The sequence below is a fragment of the Leptonychotes weddellii genome, chromosome 3 (assembly GCF_054177405.1).
Source record: "Leptonychotes weddellii isolate Sample4059 chromosome 3, ASM5417740v2, whole genome shotgun sequence".
Taxonomy (NCBI): domain Eukaryota; kingdom Metazoa; phylum Chordata; class Mammalia; order Carnivora; family Phocidae; genus Leptonychotes; species Leptonychotes weddellii.
In genome coordinates this window covers 57,446,288-57,466,713 of record NC_138371.1, presented here as the reverse complement: position 1 = coordinate 57,466,713, position 20,426 = coordinate 57,446,288, and the positions used below count along the sequence as shown (strand labels likewise).

At 38.3% G+C, this 20,426-nt stretch overlaps 1 protein-coding gene across 6 annotated transcripts in view; it reads right to left on the bottom strand.

Moving 5' to 3' along the window:
- Positions 1–20,426, bottom strand: part of ABCB11 (ATP binding cassette subfamily B member 11) — an 84,454-nt gene that overhangs the window by 12,051 nt on the left and 51,977 nt on the right. For 5 of the 6 annotated variants that reach the window (XM_081814245.1, XM_081814247.1, XM_081814246.1 and 2 more), the window contains 4 exons: positions 16,391–16,493; positions 9,487–9,651; positions 4,633–4,737; positions 4,384–4,545 (listed from right to left, as the gene is read on the bottom strand). In XM_081814245.1, the coding sequence (XP_081670371.1) occupies positions 4,384–4,545; positions 4,633–4,737; positions 9,487–9,651; positions 16,391–16,493 (535 nt within the window). Of the gene's footprint in view, positions 1–4,383; positions 4,546–4,632; positions 4,738–9,486; positions 9,652–13,901; positions 14,021–16,390; positions 16,494–20,426 lie in introns of those variants that run through there. The other variant, XM_081814250.1, reaches the window with a different exon arrangement.

Below are 20,426 nucleotides of genomic sequence, written 5' to 3'. Positions count from 1 at the left end.
AGATTCATTCTCAATATAGGTGGAGAATGGACACTGGTGGTAATTACTATTTATAAGCAAAATTATTTGATGGTTCCAACTCTTCTTTCAGTTGCAACTGTGCAGATGTGACCAAAGGTTGGTGTCTTCTGTGTAGGAAAGACTTGCCTGGGTACAATTGCAAGATTTTTGTCAGTATTGTAGAAACTTCAGCATTATTTAAAAAATAAAGAAGGCAAAACAATCACAGGTAAGCTATTAGGTAACCATAGGTACTAAGGAAGTGCTATGCAAGAATAATTTGCATCTTCATACTGTATTGAAGACGCAAATGGAATATGAACTCTCTGGTCCCAAGAATTCCCATATATTGGTTATAACTTCCTTGAAGACAGGAAAGAAAAGCTAAATTAAGAATTTATTTGTACACCTATATTTATACCAGCATTATCCACAATAGCCAACGGGTGGAAGCAGCCCAAGTGCCCACTGATAGAAGAATGGACAAACAGAATGTGGTCTATACAAATAATGGTATATTATCCAAGCCTTTAAATAGAAATGAAATTCTGACGCATGTTACAATATGGTCGAACCTTCAGGACACTAAGCCAAGTGAAATACACCAGTCATGAAAGGACAAATATTATATGATTCTGCTTATATGAGGTTCCTGGAATAGTCAAATTCATAAAGCCAGCATGGAATTGTGGTTATCAGGGGTTGGGGGGGATGGGAAGTTAATATTTAATGGGTACAGAGCTTCTATTTGGGATGATAAAAAGTTCTAGATATGGAGAGTGGTGATGGTTGCATAACAATGTGAATATACTTAATGCCACTGAATTGTACACTTAAAAATGGTTACAGTGGTAAATTTTATGTTTTGTATATTTTACCACAGTTAAAAAGAACAAAAGAATTTCTAGTTGGCAAGGACAGTCAGGCATTATAGAGAATCTGGAAAATAGCTGCATAGTTCTTTGGAATTTCATCATTTTGTTTTCTTTCACATTTTATTCAATCAATATTTTTTAAAAATTTAAAAAGTAATACAGCTCAAGACATGTGAAATATATATACATGCATAACAATAAACATTTTCACAAAAAAGGGATCAGTCTAGATATTATTTTGTACTTCGATTTTTTTTCACTTGGTGTAACGTAACCATCCCTCCAAATCATTACATTAATACCTTTAAAAATAGCTGCCTACTTTTCCTTAGTATGGATATATTCACTCAACTATTTTCTTATTGGTGGATATTCAGGTAGTTTCCAGGGGATTTTATTAATTTTTTTGATCAATATAAACATACATTTGAATGCACATTGTCACAAAATAGGAGAGAATTTACTATATGAATTTTAGTCAGAGGATTTGCATACCTGATTATTCTCTAAAAAATGTTGGAAGAATTCAAACTGTAACCAATATCTTATGAGACTGTCAGTTTCTCCTCATCCTCACAAATACAGGAAGTTGTCAGTCATGATAGTTTTTATTGAGTTGGTAGGTGGAAAATGGTGTTTCATTGTTTTATTAGTATTTTTCTATTAATAAGGTTATACAATTCTTCATTTGTTAATTGTCCCATTGCATTTCTTTTTTTGTTGCTTGTCCATATACCTTTTTTTAACCTTTATTATTTGGTTTATTTTTATTCTCTAACCAATTTTAGGAACACTACACATGTTAGACTTATTAGGTATATTAATCCTTGTTACAAATATTTTCATAATCTATCATTTGCTTATACAAAGTTTTAAGTTTTTATGTAGTCTGACAAGTCTACTTTATGTATTTTTGTCTTACTTACGAGAATCTCCTCTACTTCCCCTTAGCACTCTACTCAAGTGTTTGAAACTTCTAGTATTGAAATAAAATGAGAAAATAAAATAGTTGGTATAAGAATTGAAAAAGAAAAAAAGAGATATAATTATCTTTCTTTGCATATAATTTGATTATATACCTAGAAATTCAAAAGACTATATTAAATTTTTAAAAAATTAGTTAATAAGAAAACTTTAAAAAGTGGATGGCAGGGTGCCTGGGTGGCTTATTTGGTTAAGCGACTGCCTTCAGCTCAGGTCATGATCCTGGAGTCCCGGGATCAAGTCCCGCATCGGGCTCCCTGCTCGGCGGGGAGCCTGCTTCTCCTTCTGACCCTACCCCCTCTCATGCTCTCTCTCTCTCAAATAAATAAAGAAAGAAATCTAAAAAAAAATGGATGGCAGTAAGATAAATATACAAAAACTAATAGCTAAAATCTCAATCTATGACATTCATTCAAAATTGTGAAAAAAATACATAAGAAAAAATGAACAAGATAGAGTGATACTTAATGTATCTGTGTATATATACTATGCATAGCATATAGCATATCATGTAGTTATAAATCTTACTAAAAACTAAAGATTCTTATTTATGTCTCTCCTGGGAACTGTTAGCATCCCCACAACAGCAATCTTTGTGTGTGGGGGGGGGTGGGGGGGGTTGCTGCATGGATGTATTCAATGGGAATTAAAATAAAATTTTTGAAGAAGCCAAGACGATTTTAAAGTACATTAGAATAAGTAATGTCCAGGAATAAATAAAAGAATTTTGAAGAGGAAAAATTATTGTGCAAGGATCTACCTTACCAGATAATAAACACTTATCATAAAGTTATATAACTAAAACAGTAAGGTCCTGGCACAGAATAAATCAAACTGATCAGTGGAAGAGAATAGAGAATCCCCATAGCTCCAAGTATCCATGGGAAGGTGACAGTCGCAAAGGGCAGGAGGATTTCAAATAGCTGGAAAATGAAATCTACATTAAATTTTGGTGGGGGAATATTTTCTATTCAGTTTGAAGGAAAAAAAAAGCCAGATTTCTACTTTACACCAATATTAAAATAAATTTGACCCAGGTTAGCAAGCTCATTTTAAAAAAAAAAAAGTTTAACAAAAATAATCGAGAAACTCTTAGAAACTTTTCATTTTTTTAAAGAATAAGTAAAATTTTTGTAAGATGGTTAGATGCTACTCTATGAATTCAAGTGAGAGTGAATAACCTTAAAAAGCCCCTTGCAGATTGAAGGATGCAAAAATAGAAGAGATAAGGTGATGGCTTATTTATCTGACCTAAGCTCAAGAGTCAGGTAAACTGGACACTAGAATACTCAGATGGTAAAAGTGAAATTGCTACAAGCTTCCTTCAAGCAGTAAGACAATGCACATTAAAACCCTTCAAAATGATTATACATTCTGATCCAATGATTATATTTTGAGAACAAAAAAATAATAATCAAGGATATGCCAAGCTTGATGTAAAATGACATAAGTTGCTTATAAGGGAGAAAAACAGGCATTTAAATAAGGAATTCTTAAACGATGACACATTAAGATGATGAATTATACAGCCATCAAAAATCTACTCTAGAAGAATATATAATAACGAAAATATGCCCACATCAGATTGTTGTAGGGGAAAAACAGAAAGATTACAAAACAATATGTACAGTGTGACCCAAAGTCTGTGGGAAACACATTTATACCTAGAAAAAAGCTCTGAGGAAGAGGATCCCATGCTCCTCTGAAAGTCTCTCACACCATTGTCCATATTTCTGGTTGAACTGGCTAGGAGTCAAGACATACATAACTCAGTTTTTCAATCTGGGCATGGGGGGTGGAGGGGGGTTCTTCCAAGAACCTCACAAACTGTGGTTTTCCTTTTTCCTCTTCCTTCCTTCCTTCCTTCCTTCCTCTCTCTCTTTCTTTCTTTTTATTCCCACAGAAAGTGAGGAGAGGTGCTGGACTGCACATTTGACTCTCGTCACTTTAATACAAACCCCTGGTTTTCTAAAAGCATTGCCTCACCTTACAATGGATGAGTCACCTGAACAAGGCTGCAGGTTCTGGGTTTCAGAAACCACAGCTCTGTCTCTATGAATGCCTCAGGATTCTAGACGGCAATCATTTATTTCTTTTCTTCAGTTTTCTGACTAGCGTTTACAGAGGCAACTCAGAAGATCTCTTTTCCTACGACTCCCTGCACGTTGGGCACTGGGTAAGGAGATTTTGCTTCCACCTCTGGGAGGCGCCATTAAGTCTTATAGAATCTGAGCCTCTGGGCCTGAAAATGATCTGAGAAATGAGTCTCAGGAAAGCTCTCAGTTGCTAGACTCCCAGGAAATCTAAAACCCTGACAGATTTGGACTTGTGGCACTGAGTCTGGACATTGCCTGGGAGAGACTGCTGTTTGTCAGCATTGGAAATGGTGGGAAATGTGGCTCTGAGACATCTCAATCCCATGAGTTCCTATTTCATGGGAAACATATAGGTGATTATCAGAATGCTCAAAGGAAAGGAAGTTTACTCCAGTTGATAACACCCCTGGTTTTCCCCCAAAGCTTACCCCTTGAACTTGGGAGGCATCTGTAGCAAGCCTTGTTGTTAGTGCCCCAGGACTATTTCTGAGGTCATCAAACCAGCCAATGTCTTGCCCTAACATTGCTCTGAAACCAAATTTACGTAGTCTTTTTGTAAGGAGTTCTCCAGATTTAGCAAAAGCATATCCCTGAAACATAAAGGAGTCTTTAGCGACATTTTAACATGAAATGGGAGGAAATAGCTAAATCACTTACTAAAAAATAAAATTCCTTACCTGCAGAAACTGAGTGCAAAAGGATACACAGCCCACTACTACAAAGAGCAGGCACACACCATTGATCTGTGACCTTTGTTCTTCTTTATCAGGAAGTGAAAAAGTCTTTGGAAGAAAGTAAGCAAAGATACTACTTTATTATTACAAACAATAGCAAAAGAAATCAAATACGTTTAAAAGAAATTTCTCTTAAGCATTGGGTTAAGAGAACATACTAGTAATTAAACCAAAGTTAGCTATGAATATGTGTACTTTAATTCCCCATGGGAAAGGAAACTTGGCAAATGAAAGCCAATAGCAACAATTTGCAGAATTTTGGTCTTGTTTCTTAGCCTGATGTAGGTAATTGTGTTGGCTTTTCATTGATACGGATGAAAAACATGATTAAATATCTCAAGTCCTTTATGTAATAAGGCAAAGAAATAAGGAAGGGAAGATGGAAGGAAGAAAAGAAGGGAGGGAGGGAGAGAAGGAGGAAGGAAGGAAGGAAGGAAGAAAGATAGGAAGGAAGATGAGAATGTTATCTGGAACAAAGCACAGAGTATTATCATGATTTCTGTCCTTCTCAAATAATAGAAGCAATAAAGATGATTTTCCCACTCAGGTGCCCTACATGTTATTAGTTTCATATATATATAAGAATAATAGCATCATTAAAAAAGCAACCAGCTATCAAGTCATTAACTGGAATTGGCTTAGGAGAAAAAACACTTTCCATCCATCTGAGGCTGAGGTTGTTGTTTCTAAATCAGGAGAAGTTGAAAACATCCCCCACCCCCCCCCAAAACAACTATGGAAGTTGTGAATGGGGTTTTTTGAGTCCATAAGAAGGAGTAAACTATACTTCCTAAGTGTATTCTGAACTTGCAGACATATGCTCAAGCAACTGACTGGGGACTCAGCTGTTGCAGTAAGACAAGAGGAGAATAGCTGCATATTCTAATGACATTGCCCTATAATGAAATGGATTCCAGGTACAACAAAATTCCTAACTTGGGCTAAGTAAGAGAACTCTGAGTTCAGAAAAAGTATGCATTAGACAGCCTTATTTATTGCTCTAAATTAATTTAAGTAACTAGAACTATACTAACAAGCAGCTGCTCAAAAGAAACCATTTATTCGATAAATACGTATTGAGTGCCTGCCACATACCAAATAAATCTCTTGAAAACAATGTATACTACCCATTAACAAATCCTTTTTTGTAAAGCAAAGTAACATATTCAAATCACCACAAATTCCAAAGTGGAGGGAGGGGTTCTAGATTAATAAGATTTACTGTTTCAAGGACAGTTTCTAGGGTCTTCATAGTTCTTAATACAGATGGAAGTGGGTTCAGAAGTTTCCATGGTCATTCTTCCCAGCATAGAATAATTCATATGTTTACTTAACAGAGTTTACAAATTTAGGGATTTAAAGGCCTGTTTCATTTTGTTTTAAAAAATCACTATACAAATCCCCCAAACTGTGATGCCACAATTCCCATTGCTCCCTCATGTCACCTATTATAATCATGGACTATAGGACCATAGAAGTGCAGATGAGTCAGCTTAACTCTTATTTTATAGATGGAAAACTAGAGCCCAAAATATCAATGAACTTCTAAGTTCATTTAGCTAGTGGTTATTATTAGATAAGGAAATGTCTATTTTTCTGATTCCAGTGGTTTTCTTCTTGGCAGGCTCTTTTGGCTCTTGGCATTACTCATCTTCTCAGTGTTAAACAAGTATTTGGCTAATATTAAATCCCCATGACTGTCCAGTTCAAGATTGGGCATCTGTCTCTCCATAACCTTTTTCACAAAATTCTACTCCATGAGTCCTTGGTATAACCTTGTTGAAATGCAGCCCCCAAAGCTACCCATCCATAGGTTCCTCTATGATACATCTGTGCCATTTTTGTAATGGTAAGTTTGTTTAAGAAGAAAAGAAACATTCACTAAACTCTTGCTATTTACCAGATGCCAAACGTGTTACTTAGCCTATTTTAACTTAAAGGAAGATTTCCTTAAGTTAGGCTTCTTAAAACAACCCAGTGAGGTAGATTTTCTTGCCCCTTACTACAGATGAGGAAACTAAGATTCATCAAGGAAAAGCCACTTGTTCAAATGCACACAGAGAATACAGAGCAGAGATCCAGGGCTGGCTGTCTCCAAAGTTCATGTTTTCTCCCAGCATGCTACATACACATTGCTGTGCTTGGAACACTTGTACATTTCCCAAGTCAACTAGACCGATGGAAAGCGAATCAGATAAATTATGTCTTATGTGTGAATTGATGCTTCACTAGATTAACAACCAGGCTCCTAACAGTGTGCAATCATTTGCTGGGTCTACATTCCAAACTGTGGTCTCAATACAACAAATGTGAGTATTTGTGCCCTTTAGGTATGTCAGGATGAAAATAGCGTAATTACAAACAGACTATTATCTGACTCATGATTATACCCTGTGAGATGAAGTATCATGAATCTTCTGATGAATATGTGGTAATTATGCTAAGAGACAAACAGAAATGATCTTCTTTATCAGAGAGGAAAAATAGTACTTCATTTAGCATCATTTGCTTAGCAAATATAACCCTGTGAGAACATTAACCGTGAGCAGACTTTGGATTTCACCAGCTAGATCCTGTTACTCTGGTACTGCAGCCCTTAAGCTAATTGCTTAAACTAAGTTTTTCCTAGGATTTCTGGTTGTGACCCGAAGAATCACAGAAATTATTCTCACTACCAACAACTGGTGGGTGCTCTAGGAGAGCAGGGGTTATAACTGAATCATCAAATTTTTTTCTGACTTGACCATTTCATAGACTAATAGAGCTGGAAATTATCTTAGAAACCATTTTTGTCAATCCTTCATTTTATAGCTGAGGAACCCAAGGCCCAGAGAAATGGCATGGTGGGATCCCAGGGCATATAGTGCTTGATAAGTATCTAGAAGAGCTAGTTTCAGAAAAAAAGATCTCCTGTTTGGGAATCCAGCACTCTTTCCACAGAAGCTCATGTACAGGGTTTGGATACAGCTGAGTGAGTATATTCTTTGCTCTGTTTTTCTAAGAAAGTGATGATCAACAAAGAAGATGGTATCCCAGACTTAGGTTAAAAGCAAACATCTAGAGCACAGTTGGGTCTTTACAGAATTCAACCCTATCCACCACACCTTCTACATCTCATCACTGTTCCGTGAGATGCATTTCCAGAGCCTTTCCCTACTAGAATGTCAGCGTAATGAGAGCAGGGAGGGGCTTTGGCTTTCTTGTTCCTCCCTCTATCCTCATTCCCAGCAACAATGTCTGACAAACAATAAGTGATTCATAAATATTTGCTGAATTATGAGTAGATTTTTATGTTTAATGTCTGTCTTCCTCATAGACTAGAAACTCTATCAGAGAAGGCAGCATGACTGAATGCAATCTCAAGTCCCTTGAACACAGTGTCTATGGGAGATAATCAACAAATACCTGTTGAGTGAATAAAAGAACATTTCCATTATATTTAGGACATTGTACTTACCAGAAAGTAAGGAATATAAATTAATTATTTAAAAGATTGTCATCATAAACGGCTTCACACAACCAGAAATTCAATTTACCAGAGTTGAAGGGCCGGGTTCCCCATCTCCTACCTCTGTGAAATTACCATGATTTCCTCACTTACCACAAGGGGGCAGTATGGAAGGTGAAGCGGTGACTGAGGCCCTCCCGACCCAATTGACTTGATTTTGTTTTGTGGACTGTCCAGGCCTTTCTGTATGATTCATGCCCATGGGGACATTTTTCTGGTCAGGACCTCTTGAGAGAGGCCACAAAAGAAAGAGAAGTAGAGGGGAAACTAACACTCAGGACTCTTGGTAAGCTCTGACAGTGTGGTGTGCTGGCAAATCCTTTAGCCTAGGCTTCGGAAAAGCTGAATTCTAGCCCTGGCCCTGCCACCTAATGCCACCATGAACAAATTAATAAAGTTATCTAGATTCTCGGTTTGCCCTTGTTGATCTCATGGGATCTGTGTATGTGGGTAAATTTCAACTAAAAAACTTGGCAGCATTTCGATAACTAATTTTGCAATGAGAGTTTTATTAGAACCTGGCTCTCCAGTCACACTGGATTTGAATCTCAGATCCATTATTTGCTATCTTAAGTTCTGTATACCTTGGTTCGCTCTTTATTGTAAAAACGGGGACAATAAGAATACCTACCTCGGGTGGTTACTAGGAAAATTTAGTGAACTATTATATACAAAGTGCTTAAAGAGTGTCAATTAATGCTTGTAGTTATTATTATTTTTATTGTAGCAATGAAGTCAGATGGAGACTATCAAAACTCCTAGGGAGTGAAAAATTGAAGTAAGCTTATTCTTTATCCATGCCTTGTTTTACTTCTCTCTTCCTTTTCCTGTTTCCTCCCCCACCTTGCCATTTCAATGGTGCAATCAGCAGAGCAGACAATTCTGCAACATGCACTCACACCTGCTTTTATAGGCCAACTTTGCACCTCAGCTGTTTCAGCAAGATCAAACGGCCCTAAAATCCTTCTGTATTATTCAATGAACCTGCTTTGCATTCCAATTTTGTTCGCATATAGGGAAATTGCCCTCTCCTGACACTACATTTGCAGCCATCTTGCAGTTTTTTACAGACACGATGACTAGGAGCGTCCTGCCAGCCCAAATGAGAGTGCTCAGCTCCCTCTTCTTACCTGCTGTGTCATGGAGACTCGGGGCACTTGGAATACTTTAGAGATGAGGAAAAGACAGCTAAATCCATCAAAATACAGAGCCAACCTACCAAAAAATGACAATATCCACTGATCGAAAAAAAATATCAGAAGAATCAAGCTAATCCAGCGTTTGCTTACCCCAAGAATCTGGCTGAATAAAAAGGCATAGAGCGGTGTGACCGACCCATTGACAGCAGCACCCACCGCCCCTACCAGCATGTAGGGCCACTCGGGAGCATTGAATTTCAAAATCCTCCTAACCGGGGCAGGTTCAATTTCTTCTTCCGCAGGACTGTCCTTGTCCTTGAGGGGACAAAGGGTTACATTAGTCATCCCGAGGTACACGCAGACGTTTTTGCTTATGTTCTTTTCTTATACAGCAGACCCTCTGGCATTCACAGATTTAAAAGTCATGGTTTGATGGGTTATGAGTGACCTCAAAGTTCTATGAGATGCGGGGATTTGTTGTTTTGTATGAAACGGTTTTGAATTGCTTGAGACCATGCCGTGACTTGGAAGGGACGCGCTAGATTGGACATTCATCTGAAGGCGAGCTTGTGGTTTTCATTTCACAGTTAAATATGCGTTGACTCTAGGGGAGTAATAAATATGTTGGACCTTTGAAAAAAAGTCCCTCTAATTTAAAGAAGTTTTTTGTGCTATGGTGGTGTTTACGTATTTGAGGACTCGTAACAATTTCAAGGTACATCATTCATAAATGGCAAAGTTCTCCAATCTAGTAACTGACTAATGCGCTAAGTCAGGGCAGTGTATCTGAAACAAGGCAAAGTAATTATCAAAATGTATTAAACGGTGTCCACAGTTATCATTTACATGCTTTCTATAAGATTTTCCTTAATTAGTGCCCAGAAATAAATGGTAATCCATTCGGGATTTCTAAATTCTATGTATCCTTTGCAAGGCGTGAAAACTATTTTAATATTTCCCTATTCTGATCTCTGTAGTTGTCATTGAAGTGTCACAGCTAACAAATTTTTATCCTCTTGAAAGCAGATATTATACTCAGAATTCCATCATTTTTCCTATCATTTTTCCTCGCTATAGATATTACTCAGTGCTTGATTTGTAGGACTAATTGTTCAATCATTTGTTAAATGTATTACTGACTTTATTCAAGAAAGGATTTTAGGTGGCTTGTATAGATTTGCATTATTTTTTTACTATTTCTATTAAAATATATAAAAAAAATATAACAAATTGACTACAAAACTTTTAATTAGTGCTCTCTTTCATTAATACATGGTAATTTACCCTTTAGGTAGTTGGATGTCAGGAACAGAAACCTCAAGGAAATTCAGATACTCTCCTTTCACTTCCAAAGTCAAAGACCACGTTACCAATTTAGTTTACATAAAACCTTGTGTCTTGTTATGGCATTATCATTGCAAGCCAACTCGGGTGGAGGAAGGCAGCTTGGCTGGTGATGGATTTCATATTGCCTCCATTTCAAATTCTCTCTTGGTCTGCCCTCAACATTTGCACTTGTCACTCTACATTCATGTGGCAAATCTTTCTATCCAATAATTTCATCTCTGACAACCTACTAACTCTAGGAAATCAATTCCAGGGAGGAAGAGGGGTGACTAGGAAAGCATGAATAGGACAAGCATAGAAAGAACAGCGTTCTTAGATGAGCCCAGTGGAGCCACCCATGGAATATATCACCAAGCAACTTAGCTCTCCGGGGCTCGGTGACCTCATCCTCAAAATGAGAGCGTTGGACTAAGTTGCTTTGGGAAGACAACTCTCTATGGGTGTCTTGTGTTTCTGCCCATCTTAGGCAGAGGCATTGACCACCTCTATTCAGACTATTTTTTTAAGGATGTTTGCATATCAAATAGCCTCAGAGGACAGAGATGATATCTCCATCCCAAGAAAAGAGCAGATGTGTTTACTGTCTATTATAAAAGAATCAAACTCCTCCAGCTCAGGATTCCTCTGCTGTTAACACATCCCCTTCATTTGCTGGTATCATCTGGCCCTCTTTAAATCTGGGGGTTGGCCTGGGGAACCAGTGCAAATGATAGACTCTGGTTACTACTCTTGCCGTGAGTAATAAAGTTTTTTGTCTCTGGCTCAGAGCCTTTGTATATTCTGCCAGCATCCATGAAATTGTGTCAGGCTAACTTGGAAGCTTGCAATAGAGCAAAATTTAGACCCTTTACACTTCTAGACAGTGGTTGGTGTCCAGATCAGGATGCTTGCCGGACTTATGGTGGATCAATGATTAAAAATACAGATTCCTGGGTCCCCATCACCAGAAATTCAAATTTAATAAGTCTGAGTGTGAATCTGTGTTTAAAAAAAAATACTCCTGGGGCGCCTGGGTGGCTCAGTCGGTTAGGCGACTGCCTTCGGCTCAGGTCATGATCCTGGAGTCCCGGGATCAAGTCCCGCATCGGGCTCCCTGCTCGGCGGGGGGTCTGCTTCTCCCTCTGACCCTCCCCCATCTCGTGCTCTCTCTCTCTGTCTCATTCTCTCTCTCAAGTAAATAAATAAGATCTTTAAAAAAAAAATAAAAATAAAAAATAAAAAAATAAAAAAAGATACTCCTCAGATAATTCTAGTAATAAAGCCCAGTTTCTGAGTTTCCCAGCAGTATGTAACCTCCAAGACTCCTTCAGGAGCAGAATGCCTAGGATTCCATGATTATGGGTTTGGAAAGTGTCAGCTGTGCTGTACCATCCAGGCTCATTAAACTCCGATATTTCCCAGAACCACTGCCCTACGAAACAGCCCACTCACAGCCTGACATGACAGAAATTTCCCTGACCTGATTCTTGAAGGTATCCCTAGCCTTAAGCAACAATACCTGAGACATGTAGAAATAATATGAAGTGATTTTTTCCAGCAGATATCATTCCAAGATAAACTAACAAGAGGCAAAATTTAATTGATTTGAATAATTGTCTTTTGTCCCCTTTCACTAGAGTTAGACTTCAAGGGAAACTGTCCTCTGATCCACCCCCAAAAAGATGCACCATCAAACCTGAATGATGCAAAAACTAGAAAATCTGTCCCTGAGTAATTGACTTCTGATTGACTTATATTCTATAGCTAAAAAAAAAAAAAGTAGGAGAGTTTTAAAAAAAGAATAGTAGAAGAATAGAAGAACACAAAATATAAAGCCGAGATGTATAGATTTTTTTCCTTTGATCTTTGCAAAGCTAAAGACAAATTTAGTCATCTAAAAAAAGCTAAAGATGATTTTATTCATGTTCCCTGTATTTGTGGCAAACCAGTAACTCACAGAGAGGGGTGAAATTATAAAAGTTGATATGTTCCCTTTATTGTAGCAAGGTCAAGTTGCACCATGCATATGTGTTTATCACATGTAAAGAAGTATCCTGCTAGCAACTCCAGGGCAGGGAGAGGGACCGTGGCTCTTGTTCATCTTTGCATCCATAACACAATCCCTGGCCCACAACAGATGTACGATCAACATTTATTGGATGAAAGAATGAATGAAACTCTTATGCCCATGGTGCATACATGCAACGAAACATTTATTTTAAAAAAATACGGAGCTGCCCTACTATGCAGATGGTTCAGTAGTAGACACTGGGCTTTTCCCAGTTTCCTTCCTTCCACCTCCTCCTATAGGTCAAGTGAAAATATAACTTCTTACTTAAATCTTATGTTCTGCGTTCCATACTTTGTTACACTAGTTTCTGTGTGCCAATCCATAGGGATCTCCTGCCTCAATAATGACTTTAAGATTTGATGATAAGACATGGTAACTATGACAAAGGAGCAGAGGTTCTCCAAATGGACATATACTGAGAGTCATTTTTAAGAGTCCTGTTTCTGTCCTCTTAAGCAATCCTTAGACCTTATCTTCTAAACTGGCCATGATGAAGTGATGGGTTTCAAACCTTTGAATTTGACTTGAACTCCCAGAGATTCTACTTTGTTCGTTTCCCTGAGAGACATGTCTCAATATCAGAAACTGGCACCTCTGGCCTGTAGGTTTCCCCTAATCCTCCACTTAATTTTATCAGCATTATAGCTAAGATTTCACTCACTTCTGGGAGCCCAAAGCACAACTTGGAGAGTGGGAAGAAACAGGCTGCAGTCTTAGCTCTGTTACCAGCTAACTAGGAGACCTGGTCTCACGTAACCCCACTTAGCATCTGGAAATACAAGCCTCTCATGCAAACATCTCTTCTAAATGCCCAGAGTCAAAACTCTTAAGAGACCACAAGGTGGAGATAATTCCTTTGTGTAAGTAAACCTTTTGCATGGCAACATAAGATAGAACACTTCCCAATTAACAGATTAAGGTTAGAACTCCTCCATAAAATGAGAAAAAGAAAGGAATTTTGCCAGTGTTGGGCTTGTGGAATTCAGTTAACTTTTAAAATGCTTTAGAATCTACTTGGGATTAGAATATCCTACATATTTAAAGTACTTTAAAATATTACTTGGGATTAGAAATTCCATAAATTAAATGGTATCAACCCTAATTCCATTGTTTCTTTTTAAAAAATTAGTTGGGGCACCTGGGTGGCTCAGTCGGTTAAGCGTCCAACTCTTGATTTCAGCTCAGGTCATGATCTCAGGGTCCTGGGATCAAGCCCCGCATGGGTCTCTGCACTCAGCGTGCAGTCTGCTTGAGGATTCTCTCTCCCTCTCCTGCAGCCCCTCTCCCCTCAAATAAATAAATAAAATCATTTTTAAAAATTTTTAAATAAAAAATTTGTTAATTTAAATCTAAAAACTCTGATATCGTTACCATACAAATGAGCAGCAATAATATAAGTTTAAGACCTTATTTTCTTGGAGCTTTAGCAAGATCCCTTTTTTCCCCCTTCTTCCTTTTTCTCTCTTAACTGGAGAGAGAATATGAAGTGACATCTTTTAAACATTACATTGGTTTACATTCAATTTTGTTCAATTATTCCATTCTAATTTACAAGACTGGTAAGTAGACTATTACATGGAGCATTTTTATTTCTCTAAAACTGGTGTGTATATTTGATTTAGGTTTCATCTTATTTAAATGGTTCCCTTCTGGGTTTCCTCCACATCATGGGAACCCAATGGGAATCTGATCTCTGCTGCTGTGCTGGGCCACCGGCCAGTTTCAACAGCAACAACAGAATCAGATCCTCTTCTCCTTCCTTCCTTCCTCCCTCCCTCCCTCCCTCCCTCCGCCCCTCCCTTCCTCCTTTCCTCCCTTCTTTCCCTCCCCTCCTCCCTCCCTCCTTCCTTCCTTCTTGCCTTCCCTCCTTCCTTCCTTTCTCTTGCTTTTCTTGTCAAATAGTTACAGAAACTAGAAAAAAAAATAATGCAAAAGTCAAATATGGTTGGTACTCTTACATTTGAAATCTCAATGTAGTGTTTGGTTCTTTGTCAGTGAAGCTTTACTAGTCTCCTTATATAAGGCATCTTGTCCCTATTAGTGGCAGCACCATGGACACGAATGAAATACCTATCTCTAGATCTAGAAGAAGATTTGACTCCTTAATGGCAAGATGCAGTAAGCAATCATGCTTGCTAAATATGTTTCTTCTCTCTGCTGCTCCTGAGAAAAAGTGTTTCTCTATGAAATTTATTTAAACCAACTCTATTGAGACATCTATTTATTCATTCTTAATATGCTAGAACAAAGAGAGCCTTAATAATCCTTCTGTCACAGTCATAAGATCGTAAGGAAGACTGTACTCTATTCCACATTTGTCAGTGTGAACAAAGGTTTATAATTACTTCCAAAACAGATTCTCATTTAACATTTTTTAAAGACAGTTTGAAATGACATCATGCATAATAGATGTGCTTGTAATTGAAATATTCTCTGACTTACTTGCTTTGATAAATCTTGTGTCCCAAACCACAAGATTTATCAAAGCTTATTTAACTGTAGAAATTCAATTTTCCATCCTAGTTTTAAAATCCCCTGATATACTAATAGGTACAGGGCACTGGCCTAAGGGCCTAAGGTGATACAAACATAAATAATATATAGTCATTAACTTTAAGAAGCTTGTAATTTAGTAAGGGAATAAGACAACATGACCCCAAATGAGGCTCAATAAGAAAACTGTCATGAAAAGTTTCAAATAAAGAGTAGGGGAGGATTGAAAGTGAGACTCTCAGGATGAAGAATAAAGTGCAGGCATTAGGAAAGGCTTTGAGGAGGGAGATGACGGGTACCTGCTGTGAAAGTAAGATGCCCACGACAGCTTTGAGGACCTGCATCCTTAGGAAGAAATATTGTTGTATCTGTTGATTCTTCTCCTATTTCTTTCATTTTTGTGTTGTTTTGGATTATATTAACATTAATAGTGTTAGTTTTAGATGTATCCTTAAAAAATTATGGTAAAACTATGTGAGGTAAACAACTGTCCATAAAACCTGTTCATTCAAAAATCATGATAACTGGGGTGCCTGGGTGGCTCAGATGGTTAAGCATCTGCCTTCGGCTCAGGTCATGATCCCAAGGTCCTGGGATCGAGTCCCGCATCGGGCTCCCTGCTCAGCGGGGAGACTGCTTCTCCCTCTGCCTCTCTCTCTGTCTCTGTCTCTTATGAATAAATAAATAAAATCTTAAAAAAAAATCATCATAACTTCTGTAACGGCTAACGTTCTCAAATACCTTTGCTGAATAAACACTTTTGCCAAAGTAGTTATAATTTAAGGAGGAGATTTAAAAATTTGAGAAAAATTATTTTCAAGTATTCTTAAAAACTTTTAAAATTATACATACATGATCAAATAATCCAAGCACATGTAATTTGCCCGTGTCTATTTCAATGGTTCATCTAAAAACTATTGAATAAATGTTATAGTCCAGTTTTAGTTACCAGATGTTCTTAAAGTAATTAATTACTCTGCATTTCTTTTAATATATTGTATAGAATTTAGAGTTTTCATCAAGTCCTCATGGGTTCTCCCATTTAATCTGACTTAGTGAACATTACTGGATATATGCCTTGAAAACTCATATTCTCAGGTTTAAAGGTCATGCAATAGTCCCCGAAAGACTGCCTCCAATCCCCAAGAGCAACTGGTGCCTGACCTTTCTGTCTTCTTCATAAGTAGACTTATGATCTACAACAGCTAATGGAGGTTCATGTACCAAGTAAGAAAGCTGAGACTTGGAGCGTTCTCGGATTGAAGCTCTGCAAATAAACAGAAACATGAAAGAGTCTGTAGATTATGGGCAGGTTGGAACAGGATTTAACTGTTGTTCAAGCTTACATGACATGTATCAAATAAACAGAAATGTTTGATAGGTCACATCACAACCAGGTAAGGGAGCTTCCTGGTTAGGTTTCACAGAACTATTCCTATGGCGTAGCTATTTAAATTGGATCCTCTGAGTCCCAGGCTAGACTCTGACTCAGACTGTGCTCAAGGAGGGAGGGAGAGAAGGAGAGGAAAGCTGTCCTACCAGTCTACCAACAAAAGGTCCAAGGTTCAAATCCATTCCAAATCCACACGGTCTGCTAATTGTTACCATGGCAACGGCCCAGCGCCTTTACCTTCCTTTTGGTTGTAGGTTGTAGTTTTGATAGCTTTTTCTCTCTGTAGTTACACCTGATGTTTACTTTAGTGTAAGGCCACCTGGATACAAATGAGTTAGTAGGAGGAAAATAGGGCCCCTACTGAGATTTTCTTTCTTCTTTTTTTTTAGAAGATTTTGTTTATTTATTTGACAGAGAGAGAGAGAGAAAGAGAGAGAGAGCACAAGCAGGGGGAGCAGCAGAGGAAGAGGGAGAAGCAGGTTCTCTACTGAGTAGGGAGCCCGATGCGGGGCTTGATCCCAGAACCCCGGGATCATGACCTGAGCCAAACGCAGATGCTTAACTGACTGAGCCACCCAGTCGCCCCCCCGAGTGAGATTTTCTTTAGGCTATGTACTGCCCCTAGAAATACATTTAATTAACAAATACCTTATTGAAATAAAATTTATTTGATTTGTTTATTCATTTAACAGAAGCGTATTAGGCATCTATGACATGCAGGCCAATGCCAGGTGTGGGGATTACAGAGACTGGTCAAACACAGACTTCACCCTCAAGGAGTTTAAAATCTTACAGAAGAGCAAAACATGTACTCAACCCTAACCCTGTAAGGAAGAAATATGCTAAGTGCTATAAAGCAGGTTTGAATAGAAAGTATGAAAATTTAAAGGAAAAAGAAATGTATGGCAGGTGTTCCCATGAAAGGCGTCATGGAAGAGGTGGCTACGGTAGGACTTGGATATTTGTAGGAAGAGCATTTCTGATGGAGAGGATAATATAAACCGAAGCATGGAGACAGGAGAGAACAGGGTTCCTTAGTACATATACTTAGTGCAGCACAGATATAAGAAATTGGTCCAGGTGGCTTTGTCTTCTTCCTGAGATTTCTGAGAAGGAGACTCCTACTCTCCTCTACGTTAAACTTGAAAGTAGGCACCGCTAGGAGTTGCTGGCAATTATGTCAAGACCCTCAAGGAAAAAAGCCTCCTGAAAAATGAAGCAAAAAAGAAGGGGGGGCAGGAAGCAGAGCTGAGAAAGGAAGAGAAACTGCATGCATCTTGGACACCTGATTAAAGCCCAGCTTTGCCTGGAGTTAAGGCATCCTCGGACTACTTAGTCAGGTAAACTGATCCTCTCCCTGGTTGAGTTAAGTTTCCAGTCGTTTGCAAAAGCGATAGAGGCAATGCTGAAGACGAGAGGAGGGCATTACATTATCAAAGCACCTAATGTGCAGTAAAAAGGTGTAAAGTGAGAGACATAGAGCCAAGGATCTAGACGGAACCATCCACAAGTCCCTCTCCCTCATTTGTATCCAGGTGAAGACAAACGTCACGTGCTGCTTGTCGATTATGCGTGCTCATCTGGCCTTCTCGCGGAGGCACTACCATATCCCTTCATTCCTCTGCTTTGTTCCCACGTCCTGTTAGTGGCACTGCCACCCTCTTAGTCACCCAGGTTCAACAGGTGCATGTAGCTCCAGTCCTTCCTCTTCCTTGCTCTTGCACATTCACACTCTTGCCAAATCTTGCCTGAAACCACTCCTCACCCCACCTCCCTGCTATCAAACTGCCGGCTGGGGCACCCCAACCCCCTCCCGCCTGGCTCGAGACTCTCCAGCAATAGAGTCGCTTCTTTGGGTTAGTTAACTAAGGTCAAGAAGTCTTCTTCAGAATGCACGAGGAAGAGGCATGTGTCAGCTGGACAGAGCAGAGTACATGGTAGGGCTGAGCCGTAAGGTCATGGGCCTAGAGAGACTCCTAGAGCATTGGAAGCCATGGTAGAGTATGAGGAAAAGGAAATATGGTTGACTTCCTCCCAGTTTTGAGCATGGCAAAACATATATCCTTGTCCCTTCTGATTTCTGCTACCTGAATCTTTCACAGACCATTCTACCTGTCTTAGCATAGGCTGTCCCACTGAAACCCTGGGCCCACCTGGCAGCTCCCTCTGGTCCACCATAAGCACCAGAGTTAGAATTCTATCACACACCTTTTTAGAAACCGACAACATGGGGCACCTGGGTGGCTCAGTCGGTTAGGCGTCTGCCTTCGGCTCAGGTCATGATCCCAGGGTCCTGGGATCGAGCCCCGCATTGGGCTCCCTGCTCCCTGCTCCCTGCTCAGCGGAGAGCCTGCTTCTTCCTCTCCCTCTGCTGTTCCCCCTGCTTGTGCTCTCTCTCTGTGTGTCAAATAAATAAGTAAAATCTTCAAAAAAAAAGAAAGAAAGAAACTGACAACATAGGCCAGTCCCTTTCTCAGAAGTTGTGTACCACTTCTCTCTGCAAATAAAAACAGCTAATTTGGGGACTAAATAACTCTCCCACTTTCTGTCTCTCTCTCAACATTATTATTCAGGAAATTAGTTCCTGTTACCCATTAAATTGTTCTTGAACCTAAAATATATTACTAAAGAGAGACTGAGCTGTCAGAAACACAAAAGCCAAGGAAATAAGATATAAATTAACACTTAATTTAGTCATCTTTTAGCAAAAAAATCTGTCAGCATACACAATGAGATATTTTTAACAGACCTTCTTACTTAAACTTATAAATCTTTCTCTGCAGGAGGTTAATAGCTACTTTCTGGGTATAGATTGTATTTCTGGATTTCTCATCCTAGTCACCAAAATGTAGAATTTGTGAGAATTAATAGCCAAATAGGAAATGTTTATATTAAAAATGATTATTTGGTCCTAATAATAAACTGTAACTAAACTACTCAGAACAAGTAGAATTTTGTTCATCTGAAAAGTTAAGAAAATACTTATTTTCTTGTTGACATGATGATGAAGTATATCACTTCCTTTTTGCAACCTTTGGCCCAGTAATCAAAAGAGGTGCCTAGCCATTTTCTGTGTTTAAGAAGGTAGTCAGTAGCTTCAGGTTGTGATTCTAATGACCCTTATAATTTTTTTCCTCCGATCAGAGAAGCATGGTTAAACATAATGCCTAATATCTATAAAAATGACCTAATAATTTTGGCAATTTTTTTTAGCTTTTACTTTACAGAGTAACTCGAAGTTATTGCTTTATTATTTTCCAAATTCAATAAATTTAATAAAACCAGCATTTCTTGAAATTTTTATGAATAGACTTATTCTCAAAAGGAAAAATAAAAACTCTAAGCATAAGCTCAGTGAACTATTCTTTTTTTTCTTTTTGAGAATAGTTGATATACAATGTTATATTAGTTTCAGGTGTGCAACACAGTGATTCAAGAACTCTATACATTATTCTTTGAATATTAAAGATAAATCTGTGTTTGAATTACTTGGAGTTGTTACCTAAATGTTTTATTTTAAGCCTCTTTATACCAGTTTTCAATAAGCAATATACTACCTTGAAAAAGCAAGTCTTATAACTGAGCCTTTGCCCAGAGTACAGCCTTGAATTAAATATCCTAGAAATGGTAAAGGCAACAGTAAGGAAATCTGCTGTCACCATTGTTTATGAACAGCCTCCTAACTTAGGGAAAAAAATCTTAAGTAGTATCTTCATGAAGAGAGACAGATACTCTTGGGCAGAATTCTTCTTAATATGCAGACTTTTAACATTAAAGGAACTATTTTACTGAAACTCTTAAGTCAGG